The sequence below is a fragment of the Eleutherodactylus coqui genome, chromosome 9 (genome assembly GCF_035609145.1).
Source record: "Eleutherodactylus coqui strain aEleCoq1 chromosome 9, aEleCoq1.hap1, whole genome shotgun sequence".
NCBI classification, from domain to species: domain Eukaryota; kingdom Metazoa; phylum Chordata; class Amphibia; order Anura; family Eleutherodactylidae; genus Eleutherodactylus; species Eleutherodactylus coqui.
In genome coordinates this window covers 30,766,427-30,786,560 of record NC_089845.1, presented here as the reverse complement: position 1 = coordinate 30,786,560, position 20,134 = coordinate 30,766,427, and the positions used below count along the sequence as shown (strand labels likewise).

Below are 20,134 nucleotides of genomic sequence, written 5' to 3'. Positions count from 1 at the left end.
TCCCTGACATGACGCTCGCTTCTGCCTTCTCCTCTGGGTCCTCGGCTGCCATTGACATCTGAGAACCTGACCTGCTCCTGCGAGATTTAACCCTTTCCAATCCAGTGTCTAACAGTATGCAGGACAGAGCTCTGACATCGGAGAGCTGTCCTGCACAGTGTTAGAGACATGTGCTCTACACATTGTATACTGTTATATGATGCCTTTCTATGGCACTGTATTACAGAGATAGACAGATTACAAATGAATCGTCTTATTATATAAATGTATGTAACATCAATATACATATATTTACAGAATTATTACAAATGATCTTCCTGATATGAAACACTTATTCATAACTCATGTTTACTTTTCATTAAATTGCCAATCACATCATCATGACGGGTCATTTTGTGTGTTTCTGTTGAGCAATTCCAAGGAATTCACAATCCGCTTTCCCATCCAAAATAAATAAGAACTGGGGAGCGTTTGGGGGGGGGGGGGGCGGGGAAATTGGGTTGGAAAGGGTTAATCCTGCAGTGTATTAAAGCGCAAAACCATGCAGCGTATATTTAGAGCGCTTTATCCTTATCAGGTTAATTCCGTTTTTATTTCTGTTTCTCTGCTCCTCAAATAAAACAAAGAGGCTGAAATACTTACCTGAGCCCGATGGCCGGCCCTTAGCAAGGTGTGGATGGAAAGTTGTAGGCACCCCTAACGGCCAGCCCTTAGTAGGGAATAAATGGAAAGTTGTAGGTGTCCCCGACAGCCGGCCCTTAGTAGGGGATAGATTAAAAGTTGTAGGTGTCCCTGACGGCCGGCCCTTAGCTGGGAATAGATTGAAAGTTGTAGGTGCCCCTAACGGCCAGCCCTTAGTAGGGGATAGATTAAAAGTTGTAGGTGCCCCTAACGGCCAGCCCTTAGTAGGGAATAAATGGAAAGTTGTAGGTGTCCCCGACAGCCGGCCCTTAGTAGGGGATAGATTGAAAGTTGTAGGTGTCCCTGACGGCCGGCCCTTAGCTGGGAATAGATGGAAAGTTGTAGGTGCCCCTAACGGTCGGCCCCTAGCAGGGGACAGATGGAAAGTTGTAGGCGTCCCTGATGACCGGCCCTTAGCAGGGGACAGATGGAAAGTTGTAGGTGTCCCTGACGGCCGGCCCTTAGCAGAGGACAGATGGAAAGTTGTAGGTGTCCCTGACGGCCGGCCCTTAGCAGGGGACAGATGGAAAGTTGTAGGTGTCCCTGACGGCCGGCCCTTAGCAGGGGACAGATGGAAAGTTGAAGGCTTCCCTGAAGGCTGGACCTTATCAGGTAATAGATGGAAAGTTGTAGGCGTCCCTGATGACCGGTGTCACACACTGCCGTTCTGTTATTCTTTTAGTTCATGTACTTATACCTTAACTCCGCTAACATCCACTGAAGCTTTAGATAGAAAACTGCACCAAACTGCCCGTGTGAACCTGAGCCAAAGGGTTTTTTATGTGAAGGTACAAATAGGACTAAAAATACTGAAACTGAAAAAAATCACATGCAGTGATTTTGATGGTCCGTGTGAAAAAAACTAGACAGGTCAGTACTTGAAGTCCTGGCCCTGGCTAGTCCAGTACGATGGCCGAGCCTTGGTCAAAGTCATTCATGTCGCTGGGTTTTCTCATTCTAATGTGTAACCTTAAAAGTTACTTGATTTTCTGCCGCACTCCGGGGTCACAAGTCTAGTTTCCATACAGGGGAGCACTGATCACGAAAGGGAAGGTGTCCAATCATATATATGTGACTTCTGACTATTGTTGATTTCAGCGGAGAAAGCGGAGCAGGGAAGACGGAAAGCACAAAGCTCATTCTAAAATACTTATCTGCAATGAGCCAACATTCCTTGGAGATGTCTTCAAAAGAAAAGACAGCAAGTGTGGAGCAAGCAATTCTGGAGAGCAGGTAATGGTGGTGGTAAAGCCCGATCCCTCGCCCGGTGTGTTACAATGACCTGCTGCCACACGTTCCACATATAGCGTCACGGACAGAACAAAACCCATGTGATGCCATTGTGTATTAAAGACACAGGAGTGACTATAGACCAGCGCCGCAGCAACAATTCCAGGTGACCGGGCTCAGGACACCCACTACAGACCACCAGTGGAGAGGAGCGTCTGACCAGACTGTTGGGAGGTGTTGGGACCAATGGATGAGGGCACACTACGTGACCGGGCTCAGGACACCCCCTACAAACCACCAGTGGAGAGGAGCGTCTGACCAGACTGTTAGGGTGTGTTGGGACCAGTGGATGTATGAGGGCACACAAGGTGACCGGGCTCAGGACGCCCCCTACAGACCACCAGTAGAGAGGAGAGTCTGACCAGACTGTTAGGAGGTGTTGGGACCAGCGGATGTGTGAGGGCACACAAGGTGACCGGGCTCAGGACCCCCCCCCCCCCCCCTACCGACAGACCACCAGTAGAGAGGAGCATCTGCCCAGACTGTTAGGGGGTGTTGGGACCAGTGGGTGTGTGAGGGCACACAAGGTGACCGGGCTCCGGACGGCCCCTACAGACCACCAGTAGAGAGGAGCATCTGCCCAGACTGTTAGGGGGTGTTGGGACCAGTGGATGTGTGAGGGCACACAAGGTGACTGGGTTCAGGATATTGACAGACCACTGTGGTTTGCCCGGTCGCCAGATATATCACCAATAGACCATGCATGGGACCATTTGGGATGCCAACTTCAACAACCTACGAGTTTGTGTGATCTAGAGGCTCAGTTATAGCAAATGTAGAGCGATATGCCGCAGGATGTCCACCCATATCACATCTTGTATCCAAGCTAGAGGCGGTACAACAGGATACTAGAGCCTCCATGCCTGTATCACATCTAGTAACCATACTAGTGGCAAAACAGCAGGTTTCTAGAACTTCCATGCTCCCTGTATAGCATCTTGTAGCCAGGGGCGTAACTATAGAGGATGCAGGGGATGCGTTTGCACCCGGGCCCAGGAGCCTTAGGGGGCCCATAAGGCCTCTCTTCTCCATATAGTGAGCCCAGTACTATTAATGAAACATTATGTTTGGGGGCCCTGTTACAGGTTTTGCATTTGGGCCCAGAAGCTTAAAGTTACGCCTCTGCTTCTGGCTAAGCTAGAGGCGTTACAACAGGGTACTAGACCTACAAGGGGTCAGCTCTCCACAATAAATGAAGCATCTAGGGGAGGGATGGGTTTTACAATGACTGTAGATAAATATTCAGCAGGACAGCCATGTGACAAGTTTCTCGGACTCTACAACAAGCCTTTAACTGGTACCCCTTCTTAATAAATAAGGTTTATTGCTCATCTTCTTACGGCAAACATTCAGATATTGAGCTTCTTGCCTTCGTGTTCTCAGATGCCCTGTTAACCTGAGAAAGGTGGGGGCCAAGCTGGAATGCAGGAAAACAGCCGTAAAAACACAGTTGCAGTCAGCGGAGGAGGTTATCATGTAGTTCTTCTAAGATTTATTGCCTATAGAGGCGGATTTAATAAATAGACATTGTGCAATATGTAGCAATCTGCTGATGTCTCTACATGCAGCATGAAATACATTTTTCTCATTTGTGTCTTGTAGTCCGATTATGGAAGCCTTTGGGAATGCCAAGACTGTTTACAATAATAACTCCAGTCGATTTGGAAAGTTCATTCAACTATGTATATGTCAGAAAGGACACATCCAGGGCGGGCGCATCGTAGACTGTATCCTTTCTGCGCAACATAATGGCACCTCTTATGTACTTATTAGATTGTCAAGCACTAATTACCCCTAATTTCCCGTGGATGTGCGTCACTTATCACGTCTACACAAAGCAGAAATAATTGTCAATGTACTGATTAATATTAATATAATACTTTAAGATTGTTTTTGTGTCAAGACGTTGGCCTTATATCACGAAGGGAACGTTCCTTTGTAGAAATGGTAAGTGTACGCACGCTTAGATAATGTCTTCATCTCCTTGGTCACGGGTTACGACTCCTTAACTTCTATGTTCCCGTAATGAAGATTTATTAGAAAAGGTTAGTGAGACAATTCCAATTTTTCCATTATTTTCTCATTATTTGGTGACCGGCAAATTAAGGTCTTTTTTTATCTTTTTGTAGAATCGTGTAGTGCGGCAGAACCCAGAGGAGAGGAATTACCACGTATTCTATGCACTGCTGGAGGGAGCAGAGAAGGAGGAGAGAGGTATCTTATGTATCATCATTTAGTGGAATGAGCTTCAAGATTTATAGTCGTTGTGGATATGATTTTTGTAACCAAGCAAATAGAAGTGAAGAAAAGGAGATCAGCTCTGCTGATACAGGAGGTGGCAAAGTTCTTGATACAAGTTGTTTTTTCCATTGGGCTGCGGGTTTCAACATCGTACTGACAGACAAGCATACATACAAAATAAGAAGAGTTGGAATCACACGTAGGATGACGTCATCGGTTCACAGGAATCATCTGGCCCTGTAAACCCTCTACAATCCAATTTCCCTGCCACCCCGCACGCTCCTCAGGACGAGCGCTCCAATCAAATGGATAATGTAGATTATTAATAATAAATATCTAGGAAACCAAGAGGACTTACCTGGTGTGGACCACCCGTCCGATGACAGGCGTCCACACCGTCAGTCCAAGGAGGCCTTTAAGAATATATTCCAAGTGGAGAAATCCCTAGTCCATAGGGAGAGCGTCTCAAGGGAAGCCCGCAGATAGAGGTAACCTTGGTCATAAACACGGTACAGGAAAAGTAAAAAAAAGCCCCCCGTGCTTCTTTCGCAATTATTAACCCTTTCCAATCCACTGTCTGACCTCTGAAGACTTTATAATTTAAGGCTGTACAGCTCAGATGTTGGAAGACGTCCGTTGGGGTTCTCTTACTGTATATTGCCAGCCTCTCTGCTGTCAAAGCCTATCCAACGTGTCACCTCATGCAGTACTGGCTTTAGCCAGCAGATAGCGCCGTAATATAATAGCAGAAAAAGAGTAAGCCCCCTAGGAAAACCAGGATACAAATTGGATTGGAAAGGGTTAATAGAGCCGAGAAAAGTTCCCTTAAGGGAAATGAAACTTGCTTAGTAGAGGAGTCCTATATGGAAATAGGACTCTTCTATATCCAGGTTTGTCCTTTGTTAGTCAAGGCCGGTCCTGGCTGGTTTATTGGTACAAACACGAATATAGGCACAAAACAGAAGCTTTCAAGAGGACAAACCTGGATATAAAGGAGTCCATACAGGACTCCTCTACTAAGTTCCATTTCCCTTAAGGGATCTTTTCTCGACTCTATTAATAATCCAAATTGTGAAAGTAGCGCAGGGGCTTTTTTACTTTTCCTGCATTTCAGATTCCTTGGAATTACTCAACGGAAACACATAAAATGAGCGGTCATGATAATAATATTAGAGATCTTTGGAAAATTACTGCTTTCCAATTCCGTCACTAGGATTTCCCAGCATAACTCTGATGTCCGGCGAGAGCCGACACATGTTTCTAACAGTTTGCAGAACAGTTCTGCGATGTCAGAGGCTGCTCTGCAACTGTATGCCACAGTATACAGGACAGTATACAGCAGATATGCAGAACAACCTCTGACATCGGAGCGCTGATCTGTATCCTGTAACATACATATGCAGAACAGCCTCCGACATCACAACACTGGTCTGCATACTGAAACATGTGTCGGTCCTCGTCCAACATCGGAGCATTGCAGGGAAACCTGAATGTCAGACGAGGGCCGACACTGGATTGGAAAGGGTTACATTCGTGGTAATGTATGTTACATGGTAAAAAAGATTTATGTATGAGGGCTTAGTCACATGGATGCATCGGCACCCGTACACAGGCGCCGATGCACCCGTGTGACTGAGCCCTTGCTGCAGGAAGAAGACGGCTGTACTTCAAGACGGACGACTCAACGCAGCACCAAAGAAAGAACACATGATCGGCAATGAAGCCGGTCACATGTTCTTTCTCCGGGAGCTGCAGAGAGACGTCCATCCTGAAGTGCGTCTGTCTTCTTCCTGCAGTAACACGCGCGCCGATGCGCCCGTGTGACTAAGCCCTGAGCAGGTACAAAGCATAAACAGCATATATAGTACAGTAACATCTCTTCATTCAGTAATAGCTTTTACAGCATTTAAAACGTGTCAGCTGGAATATATTCATTTAAATACGAAGCGTTTAAGAAATAACTGAATGAACCGGAGAATTTTCTTAGTTCATTTTGTATATGTGTGTATAAGCCAAATTAGGTTACTACACAGTATATCTCACAGACTAATTGCCACATACACACTTTCCCAGCATATGACGTGGGTGCGAATCCAAGGGTTTAATCTATTTTCACTCAGTTTCCACGAAGGTTACAAATTAAGCCTAAATCGCACCCCAACAAGTCCATGCACCCTCTAACACTGGCTGCTATCACCTCTGGTAAGGTCCAGAACGTCCAAATAGACTTACACATTGCTCTCCAACAGTCAAAGGCTTAAAACTATTGAGGTTGTTTCTTCAGAACAAGGACTGGGCTCATTAAAGTTTAAAGCTTTAATACTGAAAGATACAGTGTTTGCAAAAGTTCAAAAGAAGACAAAATAAAGTGACATAAAAATACAAGCAAATAGTTGTATAAAAAAAGGAGAAGGTTCAGAAGACCTAAAACTTACAGCAAGTATTTATGGTCGTTGTTTCGAGGGGCTATGAAATAGAAGGTCACACATCTTAGCACTGTCTCGCCTCTCAAAACGTGCACCTATTTTTATTGCCAACACATTTTATAGTTCCAGTTTTTGACTCAAATTTCAGAATTGCTTTATTTAAAGGCTGTAAAAGCTTTTAGTCAGTGACTAGAGATCAGCTGCTGTATTATGTATGCCGTTTATGTCTTTCTTACTCGCTCATACAAAGATCTGTGTTTTACCATAATGCTCTTAAACACACATGACTTTGATTTTGACAGGACCGGTTGATCTTTGTAACCCAATGACATCACCCCACCTGTGTATAACTATTTATTTAGTTATAATTTGTGTCTGTTTGCTTATAAGTAAGTGATCTGAGGAAGGTGTCTTTACGACATTGAAACGTAGCCCAGTAAAGAAAGGATTTGTATCAAGACATCTGCTGCCTCCTGTTCCCAGCAGTGCTGATCTCCTCCTCTTTCTGTATCCTGTCTGATCATGGAGCTCTTCATACTGATCAGGAGTGACTGTAGCGGTAACACGCTTCTCCCAGTGTTGGCCTACCAGCACAACCTGGCCTGATGAACATAGATCTATTTGTGCTATACTTCAGCTTTATTACACAAAGTTGATGTCACATTACTGGTATAATGCACATAATGACTAGAGATGAGCGAACGCGTTCGTCCGAGCTTGATATTCGTGCGAATATTAGGGTGTTCGGGATGTTCGTTATTCGTGACGAACACCATGCGGTGTTCTGGTTACTTTCACTTCCTTCCCTGAGACGTTAGCGCGCTTTTCTGGCCAATTGAAAGACAGGGAAGGCATTACAACTTCCCCCTGCAACGTTTAAGCCCTATACCACCCCCCTGCTGTGAGTGGCTGGCGAGATCAGGTGTTCGCCTAATATAAAAGTCGGCCCCTCCCGCGGCTCGCCTCAGATGCGGTGTGAGTTAGATGAGGGACAGTGCTGTTTGTACCGGAGCTGCTGTAGGGAAAGAATTGGTAGTTAGTGTAGGCTTCAAGACCCCCCAAAGGTCCTTATTAGGGCCACTGATAGCTGTGTGTTGGCTGCTGTTAGCAGTGGGATTTTTTTTTTCTCAAAATCGCCTCTGCAGACCGTTGCACCTGGCATTAGGGACAGAAGTGCTGCATAGGCAGGGAGAGTGTTAGGAGTGAGTGTAGCCTTCAAGAACCTCAACGGTCCTTTCTAGGGCCATATTTATCCGTGTGCAGTACTGTCCAGGCTGCTGTTGGCTGTGCTGCATTTTTTTTGGGCTTCTCAAAATCGCCTCTGCAGAGCATTCCACCCTCCATTGATACTGCAGGGAAAGAATTGTATAGGCAGGGCCACAACACAGTTATTATTCATAGAATATACGCAGTGCTGCCTGTTGGTGGGAAAAAACTGAAAACAAATCTATTTGTCCAGCCTCTGTCCGTCCTTACGGGCGGTGGACACGTGTGAGCTGCGTGAAAAACATTGCTAAATCATACGCACCCAGCTACGCTTTACTGCTGGCTTCGCCATTTGCTTTCCTTAATTGGGAAAAAAAATACCTGCTCTCCAAGAGTTATAATAACTCTGCTACCCTCACGTTCTGTGACACATAAGCAGGGACACAGCGCAGTTATTAAACTTCGCAGGTTCATTGAATATACGCAGTGCTGCCTGTTGGTGGGAAAAAACTGAAAAGAAATCTATTTGTCCAGCCTGTGTCCGTCCTTACGGGCGGTGGAGACGTGTGAGCTGCGTGAAAAACATTGCTAAATCATACGCACCCAGCTACGCTTTACTGCTGGCTTCGCCATTTGCTTTCCTTAATTGGGAAAAAAAATACCTGCTCTGCCACAGTTAATAACTCTGCTACCCTCACGTTCTGTGACACATAAGCAGGGACACAGCACAGTTATTAAACTTCTCAGGTTCATTGAATATACGCAGTGCTGCCTGTTGGTGGGAAAAAACTGAAAAGAAATCTATTTGTCCAGCCTGTGTCCGTCCTTACGCCTGTGGAGACGTGTGAGCTGCGTGAAAAACATTGCTAAATCATACGCAGCCAGCTACGCTTTACTGCTGGCTTCGCCATTTGCTTTCCTTAATTGGGAAAAAAAATACCTGCTCTCCAAGAGTTATAATAACTCTGCTACCCTCACGTTCTGTGACACATAAGCAGGGACACAGCGCAGTTATTAAACTTCGCAGGTTCATTGAATATACGCAGTGCTGCCTGTTGGTGGGAAAAAACTGAAAAGAAATCTATTTGTCCAGCCTGTGTCCGTCCTTACGCCTGTGGAGACGTGTGAGCTGCGTGAAAAACATTGCTAAATCATACGCACCCAGCTACGCTTTACTGCTGGCTTCGCCATTTGCTTTCCTTAATTGGGAAAAAAAATACCTGCTCTCCAAGAGTTATAATAACTCTGCTACCCTCACGTTCTGTGACACATAAGCAGGGACACAGCGCAGTTATTAAACTTCGCAGGTTCATTGAATATACGCAGTGCTGCCTGTTGGTGGGAAAAAACTGAAAAGAAATCTATTTGTCCAGCCTGTGTCCGTCCTTACGGGCGGTGGAGACGTGTGAGCTGCGTGAAAAACATTGCTAAATCATACGCACCCAGCTACGCTTTACTGCTGGCTTCGCCATTTGCTTTCCTTAATTGGGAAAAAAAATACCTGCTCTCCAAGAGTTATAATAACTCTGCTACCCTCACGTTCTGTGACACATAAGCAGGGACACAGCGCAGTTATTAAACTTCGCAGGTTCATTGAATATACGCAGTGCTGCCTGTTGGTGGGAAAAAACTGAAAAGAAATCTATTTGTCCAGCCTGTGTCCGTCCTTACGGGCGGTGGAGACGTGTGAGCTGCGTGAAAAACATTGCTAAATCATACGCACCCAGCTACGCTTTACTGCTGGCTTCGCCATTTGCTTTCCTTAATTGGGAAAAAAAATACCTGCTCTGCCACAGTTAATAACTCTGCTACCCTCACGTTCTGTGACACATAAGCAGGGACACAGCACAGTTATTAAACTTCTCAGGTTCATTGAATATACGCAGTGCTGCCTGTTGGTGGGAAAAAACTGAAAAGAAATCTATTTGTCCAGCCTGTGTCCGTCCTTACGCCTGTGGAGACGTGTGAGCTGCGTGAAAAACATTGCTAAATCATACGCAGCCAGCTACGCTTTACTGCTGGCTTCGCCATTTGCTTTCCTTAATTGGGAAAAAAAATACCTGCTCTCCAAGAGTTATAATAACTCTGCTACCCTCACGTTCTGTGACACATAAGCAGGGACACAGCGCAGTTATTAAACTTCGCAGGTTCATTGAATATACGCAGTGCTGCCTGTTGGTGGGAAAAAACTGAAAAGAAATCTATTTGTCCAGCCTGTGTCCGTCCTTACGCCTGTGGAGACGTGTGAGCTGCGTGAAAAACATTGCTAAATCATACGCACCCAGCTACGCTTTACTGCTGGCTTCGCCATTTGCTTTCCTTAATTGGGAAAAAAAATACCTGCTCTCCAAGAGTTATAATAACTCTGCTACCCTCACGTTCTGTGACACATAAGCAGGGACACAGCGCAGTTATTAAACTTCGCAGGTTCATTGAATATACGCAGTGCTGCCTGTTGGTGGGAAAAAACTGAAAAGAAATCTATTTGTCCAGCCTGTGTCCGTCCTTACGGGCGGTGGAGACGTGTGAGCTGCGTGAAAAACATTGCTAAATCATACGCACCCAGCTACGCTTTACTGCTGGCTTCGCCATTTGCTTTCCTTAATTGGGAAAAAAAATACCTGCTCTGCCACAGTTAATAACTCTGCTACCCTCACGTTCTGTGACACATAAGCAGGGACACAGCACAGTTATTAAACTTCTCAGGTTCATTGAATATACGCAGTGCTGCCTGTTGGTGGGAAAAAACTGAAAAGAAATCTATTTGTCCAGCCTGTGTCCGTCCTTACGCCTGTGGAGACGTGTGAGCTGCGTGAAAAACATTGCTAAATCATACGCAGCCAGCTACGCTTTACTGCTGGCTTCGCCATTTGCTTTCCTTAATTGGGAAAAAAAATACCTGCTCTCCAAGAGTTATAATAACTCTGCTACCCTCACGTTCTGTGACACATAAGCAGGGACACAGCACAGTTATTAAACTTCTCAGGTTCATTGAATATACGCAGTGCTGCCTGTTGGTGGGAAAAAACTGAAAAGAAATCTATTTGTCCAGCCTGTGTCCGTCCTTACGCCTGTGGAGACGTGTGAGCTGCGTGAAAAACATTGCTAAATCATACGCACCCAGCTACGCTTTACTGCTGGCTTCGCCATTTGCTTTCCTTAATTGGGAAAAAAAATACCTGCTCTGCCACAGTTAATAACTCTGCTACCCTCACGTTCTGTGACACATAAGCAGGGACACAGCACAGTTATTAAACTTAGATAATTCATTCACTAGAGGCAGTGGGGCCTTTCGTTTTCCAAAAAGGGCAAAAATTATATTTGGCCTGCAGTCTCGCGCCAATTTATTTCCTGCCTGGGAAATCTAATCACTGGTAATACAGCATGCTGAGGGGTAGGGGTAAGCCTAGAGGACGTGGACGTGGACGTGGCCGAGGACGCGGAGGGCCAAGTGAGGGTGTGGGCACAGGCCAAGCTCCTGATCCAGGTGTGTCGCAGCTGTCTGCTGCGCGATTAGGAGAGAGGCACGTTTCTGGCGTCCCCACATTCATCGCCCAATTAATGGGTCCACGCGGGAGACGGTTATTAGAAAATGAGCAGTGTGAGCAGGTCCTGTCCTGGATGGCAGAAAGTGCTTCGAGCAACCTATCGTCTACCCGCAGTTCTGCGCCGTCCACTGCTGCCAATCCGAATCCTCTGTCTGCTGCTCCTCCTTCCTCCCAGCCTCCTCACTCCACTACAATGACACCTGCTCAGGAGCGGGAACACTCCCAGGAACTGTTCTCGGGCCCCTGCTTAGATTGGGCAGCAGCGGTTCCTCTCCCACCAGAGGAGTTTATCGTCACTGATGCCCAACCATTCGAAAGTTCCCGGGGTCCGGGGGAAGAGGCTGGGGACTTCCGCCAACTGTCTCAACAACTTTCTGTGGGTGAGGAGGACGATGACGATCAGACACAGTTGTCTTGCAGTGAGGTAGTAGTAAGGGCAGTAAGTCCCAGGGAGCAGCGCACAGAGGATTCGGAGGAAGAGCAGCAGGACGATGAGGTGACTGACCCCACCTGGTGTGCAACGCTTACTCAGGAGGACAGGTCTTCAGAGGGGGAGTCAAGGGCATCAGCAGGGCAGGTTGCAAGAGGCAGTGCAGTGGCCAGGGGTAGAGGCAGGGCCAGACCGAATAATCCACCAAGTGTTTCCCAAAGCGCCCCCTCGCGCCATGCCACCCTGCGGAGGCCGAGGTGCTCTAAGGTCTGGCAGTTTTTCACAGAGACGCCTGACGACCGACGAACAGTGGTGTGCAACCTTTGTCGCGCAAAGCTCAGCCGGGGAGCCAACACCAACAGCCTCACCACCACCACCATGCGCAGACATATGATGGCCAAGCACCCCGCAAGGTGGGACAAAGGCCGTTCACCGCCTCCGGTTTGCACCCCTGCCTCTCCCCCTGTGCCCCAACCTGCCACTGAGATGCAACCCCCCTCTCAGGACACAGGCACTACCGCCTCATGGCCTGCACCCACACCCTCATCTCCGCTGTCCTCGGCCCCATCCAGCAGTGTAGTTCAGCGCACCGTTCAGCCGTCGCTTGCGCAAGTGTTCGAGCGCAAGCGCAAGTACGCCGCCACGCACCCGCACGCTCAAACGTTAACCGTCCGCATCGCAAAATTCATCAGCCTTGAGATGCTGCCGTATAGGGTTGTGGAAACGGAGTCCTTCAAAAGTATCATGGAGGCGGCGGCCCCGCGCTACTCAGTTCCCAGTCGCCACTACTTTTCCCGATGTGCCGTCCCAGCCCTGCACGACCACGTCTCCCGCAACATTGTGCGCGCCCTCACCAACGCGGTTACTGCCACGGTCCACTTAACTACGGACACGTGGACAAGCACAGGCGGGCAGGGCCACTACATCTCCCTGACGGCACATTGGGTGAATTTAGTGGAGGCTGGGACAGAGTCAGAGCCTGGGACCGCTCACGTCCTACCCACCCCCAGAATTGCGGGCCCCAGCTCGGTGGTGGTATCTGCGGAGGTGTATGCTTCCTCCACTAAAGCACCCTCCTCCTCCTCCTCCTCCTCTGTCTCACAATCAAGATGTGTTAGCAGCAGCATGTCGCCAGCAGTCGGTGTCGCGCGGTGTGGCAGCACAGCGGTGGGCAAGCGTCAGCAGGCCGTGCTGAAACTACTCAGCTTAGGCGATAAGAGGCACACGGCCCACGAACTGCTGCAGCGTCTGACACAGCAGACCGACCGCTGGCTTGCGCCGCTGAGCCTCCAACCGGGCATGGTCGTGTGTGACAACGGCCGTAACCTGGTGGCGGCTCTGCAGCTCGGCAGCCTCACGCACGTGCCATGCCTGGCCCAAGTCTTTAATTTGGTGGTTCAGCGGTTTCTGAAAAGCTACCCACGCTTGTCAGACCTGCTCGTAAAGGCGCGCCGGCTCTGCGCACATTTCCGCAAGTCCCACACGGACGCTGCCACCCTGCGCACCCTGCAACATCACTTTAAGCTGCCAGTGCACCGACTGCTGTGCGACGTGCCCACACGGTGGAACTCTACGCTCCACATGTTGGCCAGGCTCTATGAACAGCGTAGAGCTATAGTCGAATACCAACTCCAACATGGGCGGCGCAGTGGGAGTCAGCCTCCTCAATTCCTTTCAGAAGAGTGGGCCTGGTTGGCAGACATCTGCCATGTCCTTGGTAATTTTGAGGAGTCTACCCAGGTGGTGAGCGGCGATGCTACAATCATTAGCGTCACCATTCCTCTGCTATGCATCTTGAGAAATTCCCTGCAAACCATAAAGGCAGCTGCTTTGCGCTCGGAAACGGGGGCGGGGGAAGACAGTATGCCGCTGGATAGTCAGGGCACCCTCCTGTCTATTTCTCAGCGCGTACAGGAGGAGGAGGAGGAGCATGAGGAGGATGAGGAGGAGGGGGAAGAGACAGCTTGGCCCGCTGCTGACGGTACACCGGCTGATTGCCTGTCATCCTTTCAGCGTGTATGGCCTGAGGAGGAGGAGGAGGAGGAGGATCCTGAAAGTGATCTTCCTAGTGAAGACAGCCATGTGTTGCGTACAGGTACCCTGGCACACATGGCTGACTTCATGTTAGGATGCCTTTCTCGTGACCCTCGCGTTGCACGCATTCTGGCCACTACGGATTACTGGGTGTACACACTGCTCGATCCACGGTATAAGGAGAACCTGCCCACTCTGATTCCCGAAGAGGAAAGGGGTTCGAGAGTGTTGCTATACCACAGGACCCTTGCGGACAAGCTGATGGTAAAATTCCCAGCCGACAGCGCTAGTGGCAGAAGGCGCAGTACCGAGGGCAAGGTAGCAGGGGATGTGCGTAGATCGAGCAGCATGTACATCCCAGGCAGTGCAACAGTCTTTAAGGGCCTGGCCAGCTTTATGGCTCCCCACCAAGACTGTGTCACCGCTCCCCAGTCACGGCTGAGTCGGCGGGAGCACTGTAAAAGGATGGTGAGGGAGTACGTAGCGGATCGCACGACCATCCTTGGTGACGCCTCTGCCCCCTACAACTACTGGGTGTCGAAGCTGGACACATGGCCTGAACTAGCGCTGTATGCCCTGGAGGTGCTTGCTTGTCCTGCGGCTAGCGTCTTGTCGGAGAGGGTGTTTAGTGCGGCTGGGGGAATCATCACAGATAAGCGTAGCCGCTTGTCAACCGACAGTGCCGACAGGCTAACACTCATCAAAATGAACAAAGGCTGGATTTCGCCAGACTTCTGTTCTCCACCAGCGGACAGCAGCGATACGTAAGCAATACGTAGGCTGCACCCGCGGATGGAAGCTACGTTCTCTCTCACCATCCAAAACGGGGACATTTGTGCTTCATCAATCTGTGTCTAATATTCCTCCTCCTCCTCCTCCTGCTCCTCCTCCTGAAACCTCACGTAATCACGCTGAACGGGCAATTTTTCTTAGGGCCACAAGGCTCACTCAAATAATTTTTCAGAACAATTTTTATAAGTTTCAATTAGCTTAAAAGCGTTGGAACTTTAACTTGAACCAATTTTTCGTTACACTGGGCTGCCTCCAGGCCTAGTTACCACTTAAGCCACATTAACCAAAGCGATTCACCTGCCATCTTGGTTGGGCATGGCCAATTTTTACTGAGGTACATTAGTACTGTTGGTACACCAATTTTTTGGGGCCCTCACCTACAGTGTAATCATAGTAATTTCTATGTTCTTCGCCTGCACTCATGGTACAGAAAGGTGTGTGGGGTTGGCCTACAGTTTAGCTACATAAATGTCACTTGTGCCTTGGCTATACTAAGGCTACTGAAATGGAACGAAGACTGCGCTCCCGCTATACTGCTGCTTCAGAATTGTTACTGGGGCCTGTCTTGAGTGCTACTATTGCTTACATGGAACGGACACGTGGAGAGGACACGTAGTGCCTCAAAAACATCCCCCTCCTCCTCCAACAGGGAAAACATTGTTGGCAAATGCCTTTGCATTGGTTCGTCTGGCGGCAGTCCAAGAATTTCACCTTTACCGACACTACAAGAGAGCCCCCCCACCATCCCCCCGCCACGGCCCACTTAATCCTGGCCACATTCCGAAAACCAACAAAATACAACCGTGGTACTAGGTCCGCAGTCACCACCACATTACCACCAACGCGGTTACTGTTAAGGTGCATATAACCACGGACACGTGGAGAGGACACGTAGTGCCTCAAAAACATCCCCCTCCTCCTCCAACAGGGAAAACATTGTTGGCAAATGCCTTTGCATTGGTTCGTCTGGCGGCAGTCCAAGAATTTCACCTTTACCGACACTACAAGAGAGCCCCCCCACCATCCCCCCGCCACGGCCCACTTAATCCTGGCCACATTCCGAAAACCAACAAAATACAACCGTGGTACTAGGTCCGCAGTCACCACCACATTACCACCAACGCGGTTACTGTTAAGGTGCATATAACCAGTCTGTCTGGGGCATGCAGACACCTTGACAGAATGAATAGTGTGTGGCACATAGGTTCCCCATTGCTATGCCCACGTGTGCAGCTCCTGATGGCGGTGGCACAGGATTGTATTTCTCATTGCTTCTGTACAGCATTGTGGGCTATCGCCCCGCCCCTATTAAAGAGGGTCGCTACCTAGCCGTGCCAACCCTGTGCAGTGTGTGCCTGCGGTCCCTCGTCGTGGCAGACGCACTTCTAAATAGACATGAGGGTGGTGTGGCATGAGGGCAGCTGAAGGCTGCGCAGGGACAGTTTGGTGTGCTCTGTGGGGGGGAGGGGGGGGGCGGTTGGGCAGCATGTAACTCAGGAGAAGTGGCAGTGGAGTGTCATGCAGGCAGTGATTGTGCTTTGTTGGAGGTAGTGTGGTGCTTAGCAAAGGTATGCCATGCTAATGAGCGCTTTTCAGAAGTAAAAGTTGTTGGGAGGGGGGGGGGCCCACTCTTGCCGCTATTGTGGCTTAATAGTGGGACCTGTGAACTTGAGATGCAGCCCACCATGTAGCCCCTCGCCTGCCCTATCCGTCACTGTGTCATTCCCATCACTTTCCTGAATTGCCCAGATTTTCACACATGAAAACCTTAGCGAGCATCGGCGAAATACAAAAATGTTCTGGTCGCCCATTGACTTCAATGGGGTTCGTTGTTCGAAACGAACCCTCGAGCATCACGGGAAGTTCGGTACGAATAACGAACACCCGAACATTTTGGTGTTCGCTCATCTCTAATAATGACACCACAGTGCAAGAATAATGCACACGGTGATGTCAGAGCATACAGATAATTCACCTAGTAACTAAAGGGATTGTGTCATCGGGTTCATACTGCCAGAACTGAAAGCAACATCAACTGGGAACAGCGATGCCTATTGTCCTTGTGGATGTTTTATTCTGACATGCTGCAGTAATCTATATATATAAAATTGAATGTATGTCTGTATGTGTGTCTGTCTGTCTGTTTGTCCTTTATGCGCTACTACACCATTCATCTGATCGCCATGAAACTTTGGGAAGTTGTTGAGTACACTCCTGGGAAGATTATAGGCATAGTACATTTATGCTACGATAAATGGCGCGCATGCGTGCGTCGTCGACAGTTACGACCCCCCCACGTAGATCGTTCGATTTCCATCATTGCCACTAATTCTCTCACTTCCCGATGTTGAAGAAACATGAAATTTGGCAGGAGCATTGATTATGTCATAAATAGGAAAAGCTAATGGGTCCCAACTCGATTATTCAATTCTATGCGCCAAAGAATTAGCGTCCAAATTTTACGTACGGAATCTAATTTTCTCGCTTCCCAATGTCATAGAAACTTGAAATTTGGCACGAGCATTGATTATGTCATAAATAGGAAAAGCTAATGGGTCCCAACTCGATTATTCAATTCTATGCGCCAAAGAATTAGCGTCCAAATTTTACGTACGGAATCTAATTTTCTCGCTTCCCAATGTCATAGAAACTTGAAATTTGGCACGAGCATTGATTATGTTATAAATAGGAAAAGCTAATGGGTCCCAACTCGATTGTTCAATTCTATGCGCAAAAGAATTAGCGTCCAAATTTTACGTACGGAATGTAATTTTCTCACATAGAAACTTGAAAATTATAAAGCTGAGGTAACATGTAAGCTGCGCTGCGATTGGTTGTTATATATTATACCACTGAGGTAACATGAAAGCTGTGCTGTGATTGGTTGTTATCTAGATATATAAAAACAAATGAATGTATGTCTGTCTTCGCAGCAACGCGCGACGGGTAAGCTAGTTCAGAATAAAAACACTTTGAAGTTTGACTCAGAGCTGAGCTCCGAGTCACAGGGCCGGGCCGCGCTGGCCTCTCCATGAAGATTGACAGCTCCTCTCCTTGCTTGTATATAGGGAGAGAGCTGTCAATCTGCATGCAGTAGGCGGGGAGATGTCAGCACGGCCCGCTCCCATCAGCTCAAAGTCAAACTTCACAGTGTATGTATTCTGAATCACTGCAGCATTTCAGAATAAACCATGCACGGGGTAATAGGCACACCTGTCCTGGGCTCATGCTGCCCATAGTTAACTATGATGGGACCCATTCAGCCGTCCAGCATTTTTCCAGACAAAAAAGTCCAGGACTTTTTCCTTCTTCATGCCGGATCTGCGATGGATTCTCTGAGCGGAGGCTCCGAACACAGATGTCAGCATTCTCTAACTTATTTGTCCAAATGTCAAAACTGTTAACAGTAATGGACTTAGAATACACAAAATATAGCAAATACCGCTCAGCCGTATGTTTACCAGTCCAATTAAAGGTGCTTTCCGCTGTAAATGTAGCATACAGCTGTCCAGCTGAAACGGGGAGTCTGGTTTCCTTCCTCTGAAGTAGCATTCAAAGGGAGGAATTTGCTAAACTATGGCAAAATAATCCTGTTTCTGCAAATCTAGAGACACTTAGCAGGAAGTTGTCCAAATCAGTTTGTGTATTCAGCACAATCACAAGAAATGTAGAATGTAAGCAAACAGCAGGTTACAGGCTGTCCTCCATGGGCCGCACATATACACACACTCATTGTACACTCCCTCCCCTAGAAGGAATATATATATACACACGCTCATTGTACACTCCCTCCCCTAGAAGGAATATATATATACACACGCTCATTGTACACTCCCTCCCCTAGAAGGAATATATATATATATATATATATATATATATATATATATATATATATATATATATATACACACTCATTGTACACTCCCTCCCCTAGAAGGAATATATATATACACACACTCATTGTACACTCCCTCCCCTAGAAGGAATATATATATATATACACTCATTGTCAGCACCAATCCCTCCCTTAGAAGTTGTCGGAAGGGAATTAAACTTTCTCTGTGTGATTGCAACATTGATACAAGTAAGTGATTACAATGACTGACTCCTTGAAGAAAAACGACAACTCCTTCAAGGGGCTGGATTGTTTTTAACATAGAGGGTATAAAAGAAGACAAAAGTATTATAGAGGTGATAACTTTACTGACTTACCAGAAACAATATATTGGCAAACTTTCAAGGCTTCTTCCCCTCTTCATCAGGCTGTATGTAACCAGAAGTTATTCTCCGCCTACGTCATAACTTACTGCCTGCCTCTTCCCATCTGGTCCTGTTTTATGTTGTTACTTTCTCAGGGGTTCTTAAAAGCCAATATAAAGGAAATGTATTTAACCCTTTGCAATCAGGGTATCTTGGGGGGCTTTCTCTTTCTGCCATTTTACAATGGCGCCATCTGCTGGCTAGAGCAGTACTGTGGTATGTGACATGCCGGAAAGGCCCCCGACAACAGAGAGGCCAGTAAGAATACCCTGCCGGACGTCCTCTGACATCGGAGCTGTACAGTCTTCAATCAGAATGTTAGAAGATGTCAGACAGTGGATTGGAAAGGGTTAACCCTTTCCAATCCACTGTCTGACCTTTGAAGACATTATGATTTAAGGCTGTACAGCTCCGATGTTGGAAGACGTCTGTTGGGGTTCTCTTACTGTATATTGCCAGCCTCTCTGCTGTTAGAGCCTATCCAATGTGTCACCTCATGCTGTACTGGTGTTAGCCAGCAGATAGCGCCATTGTATAACGGCAGAAAAAAGATTAAGCCCCCTAGGAAAACTAGGATACAAATTGGATTGGAAAGGGTTAACCCTTCACTGCATGAACTTCCAAAAATAGAACGAAAATGATATTCTATATAATCTGCAATTGACCAACTATGTCATCTAGTGGTTGTCCTAAGAACCACGCAGTAATACCATGGCGTGTTTCATATCTGTTACACCATGCAGTAGAGAGGCAAAACCATTCCCTTAAGAAATATATGGAAATATGTGTACTGTATCATATATGATACAAAATGCAAAGAAGGGTTAAAATACTAATTTCCATGAAGTATATTATTGAGGCTGTGAAGCCAAAGGGTAGTATTGCCCAATCTCCATGCTCTCGTGGAATACCAACAGTATCAGTGACATTCAGTAACAATGTACTAACTGCGGGAGCCCGGATGGGTGATACCAACAACGACCGTAGCACTCGCTGACAAGTCCACTTTTCTACAGATGTCATATGACGACAAGTCATCAGCTGCTCACATTTGTCACATGCACAGTCATCTGAGCTGCGCCAAACTTTCCCAGGCATTTCAGCCAATCACCTGCTTGTTGGCCATTTTGAATGTTTCTGATGCTGCATTCTTCGTCACTAGTTGGCCGCGACCTTCTGGGAAGTCACCATAGTGATTGGAAAGTGGCATCAAAAAATCGTCAGCT

General features: G+C 47.5%; 1 protein-coding gene across 1 annotated transcript in view; it reads left to right on the top strand.

Annotated features, from left to right (window-relative positions):
* MYO10 (myosin X) overlaps positions 1-20,134 on the top strand; it is a 223,258-nt gene that overhangs the window by 122,062 nt on the left and 81,062 nt on the right. Inside the window, exons 5-8 of the mRNA XM_066579202.1 lie at positions 1,780-1,914; positions 3,574-3,698; positions 4,003-4,016; positions 4,101-4,185. Of these exons, the coding sequence (XP_066435299.1) occupies positions 1,780-1,914; positions 3,574-3,698; positions 4,003-4,016; positions 4,101-4,185 (359 nt within the window). The remainder of the gene's footprint in view (positions 1-1,779; positions 1,915-3,573; positions 3,699-4,002; positions 4,017-4,100; positions 4,186-20,134) is intronic.